The following is an 11,241-nucleotide window of genomic DNA, read 5'->3' on the forward strand; positions in this document are numbered from 1 at the left end:
GAGGTTCGATTTGATAGAGTTTTTTGATTTTTCGTAAACGCCCTGCCTTTTGGCTTCAAGTTTAGGTTAAAGAAGTATAAAAAGTCGAAAAGTGACTTATATATGTTGTCTCTTATTTGTTGCTATCTAAAAATATAATAATTTTAGTACCCATTTTTTTAGGGGTTTGCAAATTGCCACTAAAAAAGCTAGTTTTTGAAGTGATGTGAAAGATTTGAAAAAATGATTATTTTTTTTGTGAAAATAAAGGAAAAGAGATATAAAAGAGTAATTACGTCGTCGTTTAAAGTAAGTCCTCATGGTGAATCGCGTCACATCGTAATTTCCGGAGAGTAGAAATTAAAAAATAAAAAAAGAAATTCAAAATGAAGAATGCAACGGTTATTAACTTCCTCTTCCCTCCTTCCCCTTGTACTTATATACTATTCTTTTGAAATCTGTTAATCTTCTACTCTATTTTCTCCTCTCTCTTTCAATCCTCTGTGGCGCCGCTTGGTGTAGGCCAAGCGTCGGCGTCGCAAAAATAATGGACAATCATAATACATCCATTGTGCCTTATCATGACCCTTTTGATGATGATGATGATGATGATGATGATGATTCTTTTGTTAATATTTCACTCTTTGATGAAAATCCAACCATTGACGGCGGTGACCACCCACCACCTTTAGATGAAAATCCAACAAATTTGAATTCTGATTTTGGTGTCTCCGACTATGATCCAATTTTGCTTGACATTTCATACGAATGTAGTAATCATTTGGTTGGGAATAGTACCAATGCAGAGGGTGATGTTCTGGGGAATAATAATAATAATAATTTGCATAATTGCCAAATTCTAAGAGAAATAACTCATGCCGATGGTCAGTGTGTTTATCTCTTAAATTTCTCTTTGGTTTTGGGGGATTGTGGAATTTTGAAGTAATTTAGTTGTTTGTTTCCTTCACAGGCTTGTTGATATCTAAGCTTGGAATTTTCGGAACAATAGGAAGGATCAGTCATGCAAGTCTTGAGAAATACACAATGGATTTTTCTGATCAAAGCCATGTCTCATCCCAAACATATGAGTACGGAGTTACATACCCTTCTCTATTGCTCTAGTTTATTTATAATGTACCTTTTTTTACTTGTTTGCTGAAATTAACTCTAGTTTTATATTCTTCTTCAACAGTTTTAGCAATGATAGTATAAGCAGTGTGAAGCAATTTTTAGTTCAATATTTCGAGGCTTGTAAGGGTGATGGTTATATGGTGCTCGAAGATCCACTCTGTGAATTCTATCAAGCTTTAGGTGTTGGATTTGACGGTAGTGACTGTATTGACATTGATGGTCTACTTCAGTTATCTCCAACAACTTCGCGTAAGTAGCGTCTTTGCTTAGTCCTTTCATCTGAATAAATTATACAAAATATTGCTTTAGTACTTTCATCTGTATCACCGAGATAATGTTCTTGCACGATATTTACATGCAGATGATATCCAAATGGAACAGCAAGAAATGGCAAACGAAAAAAACGAGGGCACTAGCAGTGACATGAGACACGAAAAGATCCCCCTTTCAGCACAGGTTTGTAGTTTGCACGCAGAGAGCTTATTAATATATATGGCATCAAAAAATTACTTGATTGTTCATTTTCTCTGATACTACATTTATGTAGAGATTTTGCATTCTGATCACTTTTTTCTTTGATAGGGCAGAGGGAAAGAACTGCAAAGTTGAAATTGAAAGACTTTGCAGGATATCTCCATCTTCCCATTGAGACAGCAGCTAAGAAATTGAAAATATGTCCTACTGTGATGAAAAAAATTTGCCGAAGGGATGGCTTACCAAGATGGCCCTATAGAAAGGTCTCTTCTTTTTTCCCTTCCACCATCCCGCCCCTCATTTCTACATTGCCTTGATAATTGAGGTCACGGAATTTATTGCCTTGGAAATGATTGCAGATTAAAAGCATTAAGAGGAAGATATCGGAGCGAGGAAAGAGTTTAAGCTCTACTGATGTTAAAGAAAGGGAGAGTGCAAAGATCGACATCAGGAAGCTGGAAAAGGAACTTGCTAACATTTTAAAAAGAATTCAATGACATCACATAGGTTTCTTATAAGTTAATAGTAATTCTCAACCATTTTTTGTCTCTACAGACTTCGCTTATTACTTGTATTTTTTATTTCTATTGTATTTATAGTTGAAGGCAGATTTAAATGTACAAAATGAGTTATATTGTGTATATACAGAATTTAGGAGTTTGAAACTTTCATATTTCTTTCTGTAATAAAGTTTGTTATGTAGCATAAGCCCACATTTCCGAGTGTCTTAGAGTTAATACAGCAGTTTGTTAGAACTACATTCCATTGGTTGTTCTATGTTTGCTTTTTGTTTGTACTCATGCCAACATCCTAGTAGTTAAAAGGACAAAATTTGCTTGTTTTATTCTCAGAATATACCATGTTTTGGAGCAATTTCCATTCTAGTTCAGATTGTTGTTTTTTCACTTTGTTGGCGTTTTGCTCACAAGAATCTGTAGAGCCGGCCTGTTTGATAAATGACCCTTCGGATACATCAAACCAGAGAGAATATTTCTCTAAGCAAATTATTGAAGACCACAGTACCTTTCTGACGTTCACAACTAGAAATCTAATTCACCTTGAGATGTCCGTGCTCGAGTTCATTAACAGAAAGGGTTGATCAGTGCTAGATATATATGAAGCTATTGCGGCTACTCAAGAAATACTACTGTTCCATCTTCAAGAAGAAGAAGAAGAAGCAGATGGCGAATGTTGAGAAAGTTGTTGGTGTGAAGAAAGTGAGGCAAAAAGATCCAGATGGATGGGATCTGAGCATGCCACTCCCAGGGGACATCATAGAAGGTATTGCTGAATTAGCTGCTGATGATGACTCCTTTATTCAGGCCAAAGCATGGTCAGAGTTAACCTTATTTCTTGGTAAAATTGCTGGACATTTTGTTTGGTTCAAGGTTAGAAGGGGAGAGAGTACACTTAAACTCAGAGGATATGTCTTAGTTGAACGACGTTCCAATCTCCAGAAAAGGTTTGTCGTTAGAGCAGCATCTGATGAGAGACATCTTGCTGTTATAGCAGAATTAACTTTCGAACGTTGCACTGAACTCCAGGGTATAATTCTTCCTTCCACTACTACTACACATTTAAATAGAGTAAAACATCTTTATACTGTCTGCGTATTATGTATTTTTGCAGCAGTCTACCAGGAACATCGTACATAAATTATTTATAGCGGAATTTTGTTTGATGATGCAGAAATGAGCAGAAGAATGGTCAATTCGGGATCACGGGGGTATAACCAAATGGGATTACAATATGACTGGAAGATGAAGGTGGGAACTTATCTACCAGATTCTCGTTCTACAGTTGTATGCTCCATAGTTTTTATGCCTCTGACAAGAGAGTATAGAGTAGAAGCCACATTAGTTCGTACCATGGCCTGGTTTTCAGCAGCAGTATCTTCAGGAATCCCTCTTGTATTCATTAACATTCAAACCGAGCAAATCAACAATTTGGTATTCCTCTCTACCTTTTCTGGTCGAGTTTAATTTCTATACATTGATAGTGTAAAATAATTCTTTACAACATTAAATCACCTAAAATCACTACAAATAACTGTACAAAATAAGGGGATTACTAACCTGGATAACAGATGGAAAATTCTTTAAGCTGTCAGTGTATATAACTAAATGAGTTCACCCAAACAAAAAGTTGCATCGTCAACTAATCTTTTCGTTCTTCTTCATGCTTTTTGTGTAAAGGAGAAGAGAAACACTAGTGGAAAAGATCTCACTTGGAGTAGGCAACTAGATGGCTATGTTGGTAACCAATCCGCACAAGGTGTAAGGCTATGGTATCTACTAGGAATTGCAGAGGTTCCACTTGAATTAACACCTGAACCAACAGAAGCAAGATTTGGAATAGACATTAAACGAACAGATGAAGTAGTAGTCATTGCCTTTTCATTTCCGAAAATGCCTTCATATATATATAACTTAAGGCTAAGACATGCTAAAAGAAAGAAAAGGTAAGCTTCACATACCTTTTATGGATTAATTGTGATTTACAAGCACCCTCACTGCACACTTTCTATATATCTGTCTCCATCCAATCAAAGACGTTAACCCAGCTCGCCTCGTTATCTCCTTGACCTATTAACATGAGAGTAATACTAAGTTTAATAACCTTTCACTTTCCAATTTCCAACTCTACAACCAAGTACCCATAGGAATCATTTCCTTATCCAATACCCTCGACTAGTTTGTTACTAGTTCTAAAGTTATCGAAAATCGGGCAGCATTTCCCCTATAACTTTACCATCCCCGAGATTTCAAATTGGACACCGTGTCAACAACCATACCAACAACAACAACCAACAGCATATACAAGTGAATCACTTCAACATTACACAATACAAACTCCAAACAACTCGCCCGAAGCTACGATATCAAAATAGAGTTTTTAATCTTTATTTCGCAAAACCTTTAACAATACGAAAGGGAGGGTCGTGTGGCTGTAACCAGAAGTACCCACACCCCTTTTAGAACACTTTTCAGCCCTGCAACATGCCATCCAACCAGCTGCAACCGCAGCACCACAATCGCAATACACTAAGTGGTGACATGTGTCAAGCCCTAAGTGGTCCAACGTACCCCCTCCTCCAACTAGAGGCTACCACGTGGTAGGTGGGGGACCACCCCCTTGCTTCAGTTGCTGCCACGTGGCATTCCCAGCTGCTTCCATATGGCACTACCTCATGCTGCCATGTGTCACTCTATTTTCCTCCTCGTGGGTTCGTAATCTCATCTTACTTTATGAAACTATGTAATCCTTACTATGTAAGTTTGGTATGCACTCAAGTAGCTTGAGTATGTAATATTTTTAAGTAGGTAGCTTACGTACGTAAGTCGAGTCCTACGACTCATTCAACAATAGCTCATAATCTTCAGCTTGAAGAAAATCCTCCATATGAGCCTTCCACCAGGAATAGTATTTCCCATTAAATAGAGGTGGTCTATTGACGTGTTGCCCTTCACCGTGTTCGAGAGGAAGTACAGAATTCATAGTAATCTTTACCTTAGTAGTTAGATTCTTTTTAAGATAACCCACTCTGATACCAATTATTAGAATACTGACCCCCTAATTTGCCTAAGGAATAGGTCTGGATAATCTGTTCCTTACCAATTATCAAGACTGGACTTCAAATGACAAATAAAGTAATGACACAATGATTTATCGTAAAAAATTTGATTCAAAAGGATGAAAAATCACGGCCTACAACTCTGTAGGATTTAACTCCACTTCACTAAAACTTTGAGCCTCAATAATTGTTTAAGATTAAAAACCTAAGCCATCTAAGGAATTATAAACTCTAATTCCTAAACTTCAACAATCACCCTTGATTGTTGAACCCTTTCTTCCAGTTTCCCCAACTAGAAGAATACTTTACTCTAAATCAACAATGATTACAACTCGATAATCACTATTACAAATAAAACAAACTTAGAACTATAAGCATAAGCCTATGGAAAAAGTAGTTCAATTTAGTTTCTTTGTCTTCACAGCACTCTGAAATCTCAATCAGAACTCTCTCAAATATGAACTCTCTCTTACTTGAATTTGTTCTGCTTGAAGCTCTCTATCGTAAGTGCGCAAGCCTTCTTTGTGAAAAACCTTCTTTATTTATTGACACTAGACTTCTCCTTCTTTGAGTGGAATTCTGTTTCTTTTCCTTGTTAAACTGCTACTGTGTTTAAGGAAAAACACTGTCTTAGATTTCCACTCTTCCGTGTATCTGTTCTTCTCCTACTCCCAGATGGATTTAGATTGATAGAAACACTAAGTTGTAACTTTTTTCTTCCATCTACTCCTTTTGTCGATCATCAAAATCATTCTTGATCCAACATAACGAATTTAGTTTCATCTATGAGCATGTTTTCAACCAACTGAAAATAATCACATTTACCGTTTTCCTAAATTAACAAAATAAGAAAACAAGTGAATATCTAGGTATTTACATACATCCGGTTTAGTTGAATGTACAGACCTTTCGGATTGCTGAGACATGACTATCAATTTTCAAAGATCAAATGACTGTATTAGTAGAAGAATATAAAAGATGAATAAGAGAATGTGAAATGAATGACAACACATATTTATTATTGAAAAAAATTATCACATTTAATCAAACTAGATGTGACAAAACATTAAAGATTAACACTTCAAAGAATCTGAAAAATCAGCAAAGAGAGATTTCATTCATGTGAATATTTCAAAAGCAAACTGCAAGAATTCACATGAATGTCTAAAAAGCTAATCAGAATAAAAAAATAATTGTAGTTTACCCATTTTTGGCCGAACTCCTGAACTTATTTATTTAATATTTTATATTTGGAGAAGAAGGACCATTATAGTGGTGTCATCAGAGACAGTTCGTCGATTTTTGGATAAAATATCTGTTTTGACACACATGTTTTTAGATAGGATCCATTATGTTGTATCCAAAAAGTATTTGTTTAGATGTCGGACTGAACCAGCTTTAGTAACTGAATTTAAACCAATTTGGATTCAAATAACTTTGCTCAAAAACAATATTTTGCAAGCGAGGCCCCATCTTTCAATCAAGTCATGTGTTTAGAACTAAATAGTATATAGGTGAATGGGCAAGAGAGAAATTAATGTCTTCACTTAAGTGTATATATGGTCTCTTTCTTAAGCAATGAAAAAATAATTCTCGAGTGTCAAGTGACCACTTTGAAAGGGATAAGTCAAATATGTATCTAGTTCAATTTTTTTAAATAGTTGATTGGAAATTGGAATAGGAGACATGGCATGGAAACTTCACCTGATCAATAAACATGAATGATGGCATATTCAGTAGTGTCTTGGATCAAGAGCCCCCCCACAAACACTTGGACCACATCTTTATTCTTCTACCCATTTATCACTTTCTTGTTTTGGTTTTCCCCCTTTTCCTTTTCCTTTTCCTTGGTTGTCTAATTCCAAACCAATCTCCAAGCATAAACTTAACAACCCTTTTTTGTCTTGTTCATCTTCATAGTCTTTTGCACTGTTGGATGAAAGCAACTTCCTTACACAATCTCTAGTTGAACTCTTTATTTTATTCTATAAGGAAAAAAAAAGATTTTCATGCATGCCCTTTATGCTCTTTCCTCAAATGGATGGAATCTTGCCTTACTTACTTTTATGATATATATCCTCTCTTTTTGTTTTGTTTATTAATGTCTGCGTTCACTTTATCCTAAATAAGAAATACAGCGAAAAGGATTCATTTTCATGATATAAAAAAAATATTGTCCTGAAAAGAAAAATAAAAAATATTTCTGTTTGAATTACTGCATACCACATTCGGATTTTTAATTGTTTGGAGGTATAAAGAATTTTGAAAAAAAATTTGGAAGTCATATTATTTCAGTTTTTAATTTTGTATCACTGTTTCAATCGGCATTTGAACTTTAGTAGACATCTTTAGCAATTCATTTTTTTTTAATGAAAGTGCTATCTAATTTATTAACATTATAATTATAGTAATAAATACTTCTCTAGGACAAAAAGTTCACTCACCAACAATATATCAACAAATCATTTTCTAAGAAACTACTTTGTAAAAAATAACTTAATTATTTTAAACATTGTAAAATATTTTTCATTTGCCAAACACAACAAGCTCAGTTATTTTTTTGAAAAAAGGACCAAAAATGTCCCTTAATTGTAGAAAAGAGAATAATTTTGTGCTTCTTCAAAATTTGATCCTAAAGATGCCCTTATGTTATGGAAGGACTCTGATTTATTCCTCATATAAAGAATAGAAAAAATTGTGATTAATGTTATGCTAAAAAAGTAAATTAATAAAATATTGATTTTATTTCTGTTGAACTGAATTTATGCATATGATTTTAATCATGTAGATAAAAAAAATTTGATTTTTAAGAAACTGAAAAAGAAAATATCCTTTAGTCATTCTTTGAGCAAAAAGTAATTTTAGAAAATTATTTTCTGTCCTTTTGATGTGTAAGAATCTTTAGAAAAATATTTTCTATCCTTTTGACGTTTAAGAATTTTTTTAGACATTCTTTTTTTTTTGGTTCTTTCTCTCGTCGGTTAGAAAAAAAAAATCAAATAAACTAATTATGACCTAACATAAAATGATTGATTGAAAGGGAAAAAAAAAGAGAGAAGTGAATTTCGTTAGTTTTGAGAGATAAATTTGAGCAAGTTCTTCCTTGATAGAGAAATATTTGGGATCAAATTTAGATGGAGGCCACATTTACTTTATTTCATATGGTCGAAGAACATATTTAAAATTAAATTCAAAAGGTAAAAGCATTTTTTAGGTGAGTGCACTCACTGTGCCACGTCACCCCTTAAAGGGATATTTAATTCACTTAAAAGATGTTAATGAGGATATTTAAACATATGTATAATTAAAATGCTAAAGTAAATTTTGATGCCAAGGTCGGAGAGAATTTGATATATTTACTCTTAATTAAAGGACTCAATGACAAGTTATATTAAGTCTGAAATAAATTTTGGTATAACTACATGTAATTATAATTTTTAAATTTATATAGTCTATTTGATTCAATTTCTTACGGTAATTTTTGCTTTAAATCAAAACCTAAACAAATTATGTTGGTTTTTAAAATAAGAATAAAATCAAATGAAACAAATAAAATTACTGTCATTTTTTTCTTTGAGGTTCGATTTGATAGAGTTTTTTGATTTTTCGTAAACGCCCCTGCCTTTTGGCTTAAAGTTTAGATTAAAGAAGTATAAAAAGTCGAAAAGTGACTTATATATGTTGTCTCTTATTTGTTGCTATCTAAAAATATAATAATTTTACGTACCCATTTTTTTAGGCGTTTGCAAATTGCCACTAAAAAAGCTAGTTTTTGAAGTGATGTGAAAGATTTGAAAAAATGATTATTTTTTTTGTGAAAATAAAGGAAAAGAGATATAAAAGAGTAATTACGTCGTCGTTTAAAGTAAGTCCTCATGGTGAATCGCGTCACATCGTAATTTCCGGAGAGTAGAAATTAAAAAATAAAAAAAGAAATTCAAAATGAAGAATGCAACGGTTATTAACTTCCTCTTCCCTCCTTCCCCTTGTACTTATATACTATTCTTTTGAAATCTGTTAATCTTCTACTCTATTTTCTCCTCTCTCTTTCAATCCTCTGTGGCGCCGCTTGGTGTAGGCCAAGCGTCGGCGTCGCAAAAATAATGGACAATCATAATACATCCATTGTGCCTTATCATGACCCTTTTGATGATGATGATGATGATGATGATGATGATTCTTTTGTTAATATTTCACTCTTTGATGAAAATCCAACCATTGACGGCGGTGACCACCCACCACCTTTAGATGAAAATCCAACAAATTTGAATTCTGATTTTGGTGTCTCCGACTATGATCCAATTTTGCTTGACATTTCATACGAATGTAGTAATCATTTGGTTGGGAATAGTACCAATGCAGAGGGTGATGTTCTGGGGAATAATAATAATAATAATTTGCATAATTGCCAAATTCTAAGAGAAATAACTCATGCCGATGGTCAGTGTGTTTATCTCTTAAATTTCTCTTTGGTTTTGGGGGATTGTGGAATTTTGAAGTAATTTAGTTGTTTGTTTCCTTCACAGGCTTGTTGATATCTAAGCTTGGAATTTTCGGAACAATAGGAAGGATCAGTCATGCAAGTCTTGAGAAATACACAATGGATTTTTCTGATCAAAGCCATGTCTCATCCCAAACATATGAGTACGGAGTTACATACCCTTCTCTATTGCTCTAGTTTATTTATAATGTACCTTTTTTTACTTGTTTGCTGAAATTAACTCTAGTTTTATATTCTTCTTCAACAGTTTTAGCAATGATAGTATAAGCAGTGTGAAGCAATTTTTAGTTCAATATTTCGAGGCTTGTAAGGGTGATGGTTATATGGTACTCGAAGATCCACTCTGTGAATTCTATCAAGCTTTAGGTGTTGGATTTGACGGTAGTGACTGTATTGACATTGATGGTCTACTTCAGTTATCTCCAACAACTTCGCGTAAGTAGCGTCTTTGCTTAGTCCTTTCATCTGAATAAATTATACAAAATATTGCTTTAGTACTTTCATCTGTATCACCGAGATAATGTTCTTGCACGATATTTACATGCAGATGATATCCAAATGGAACAGCAAGAAATGGCAAACGAAAAAAACGAGGGCACTAGCAGTGACATGAGACACGAAAAGATCCCCCTTTCAGCACAGGTTTGTAGTTTGCACGCAGAGAGCTTATTAATATATATGGCATCAAAAAATTACTTGATTGTTCATTTTCTCTGATACTACATTTATGTAGAGATTTTGCATTCTGATCACTTTTTTCTTTGATAGGGCAGAGGGAAAGAACTGCAAAGTTGAAATTGAAAGACTTTGCAGGATATCTCCATCTTCCCATTGAGACAGCAGCTAAGAAATTGAAAATATGTCCTACTGTGATGAAAAAAATTTGCCGAAGGGATGGCTTACCAAGATGGCCCTATAGAAAGGTCTCTTCTTTTTTCCCTTCCACCATCCCGCCCCTCATTTCTACATTGCCTTGATAATTGAGGTCACGGAATTTATTGCCTTGGAAATGATTGCAGATTAAAAGCATTAAGAGGAAGATATCGGAGCGAGGAAAGAGTTTAAGCTCTACTGATGTTAAAGAAAGGGAGAGTGCAAAGATCGACATCAGGAAGCTGGAAAAGGAACTTGCTAACATTTTAAAAAGAATTCAATGACATCACATAGGTTTCTTATAAGTTAATAGTAATTCTCAACCATTTTTTGTCTCTACAGACTTCGCTTATTACTTGTATTTTTTATTTCTATTGTATTTATAGTTGAAGGCAGATTTAAATGTACAAAATGAGTTATATTGTGTATATACAGAATTTAGGAGTTTGAAACTTTCATATTTCTTTCTGTAATAAAGTTTGTTATGTAGCATAAGCCCACATTTCCGAGTGTCTTAGAGTTAATACAGCAGTTTGTTAGAACTACATTCCATTGGTTGTTCTATGTTTGCTTTTTGTTTGTACTCATGCCAACATCCTAGTAGTTAAAAGGACAAAATTTGCTTGTTTTATTCTCAGAATATACCATGTTTTGGAGCAATTTCCATTCTAGTTCAGATTGTTGTTTTTTCACTTTGTTGGCGTTTTGC

The 11,241-nt window shown here is 34.0% G+C and overlaps 3 protein-coding genes across 3 annotated transcripts; all 3 read left to right on the forward strand.

Annotated features, from left to right (window-relative positions):
• Window positions 1–458: 458 nt before the first annotated feature.
• LOC129888305 (uncharacterized) lies at window positions 459–2,286 on the forward strand. The gene is made up of 6 exons (XM_055963310.1): window positions 459–863; window positions 950–1,067; window positions 1,172–1,359; window positions 1,472–1,566; window positions 1,698–1,847; window positions 1,944–2,286. Exons 1-6 carry the CDS (start codon window positions 527–529, stop codon window positions 2,079–2,081), a joined length of 1,026 nt encoding a protein of 341 aa, XP_055819285.1. The 5' UTR covers window positions 459–526; the 3' UTR covers window positions 2,082–2,286.
• A 232-nt stretch (window positions 2,287–2,518) lies between these two features.
• LOC129888306 (uncharacterized) lies at window positions 2,519–3,847 on the forward strand. Its single transcript, XM_055963311.1, has 2 exons — window positions 2,519–3,129; window positions 3,274–3,847. Exons 1-2 carry the CDS (start codon window positions 2,700–2,702, stop codon window positions 3,564–3,566), a joined length of 723 nt encoding a protein of 240 aa, XP_055819286.1. The 5' UTR covers window positions 2,519–2,699; the 3' UTR covers window positions 3,567–3,847.
• Window positions 3,848–9,193: 5,346 nt separating this feature from the next.
• Window positions 9,194–11,021, forward strand: LOC129888307 (uncharacterized). Its single transcript, XM_055963312.1, has 6 exons — window positions 9,194–9,598; window positions 9,685–9,802; window positions 9,907–10,094; window positions 10,207–10,301; window positions 10,433–10,582; window positions 10,679–11,021. The coding sequence occupies exons 1-6, from the start codon at window positions 9,262–9,264 to the stop codon at window positions 10,814–10,816; spliced, it is 1,026 nt and encodes a 341-aa protein (XP_055819287.1). The 5' UTR covers window positions 9,194–9,261; the 3' UTR covers window positions 10,817–11,021.
• The last annotated feature ends 220 nt before the right edge of the window (window positions 11,022–11,241 follow it).

This window comes from Solanum dulcamara, chromosome 5 (genome assembly GCF_947179165.1).
Source record: "Solanum dulcamara chromosome 5, daSolDulc1.2, whole genome shotgun sequence".
NCBI classification, from domain to species: domain Eukaryota; kingdom Viridiplantae; phylum Streptophyta; class Magnoliopsida; order Solanales; family Solanaceae; genus Solanum; species Solanum dulcamara.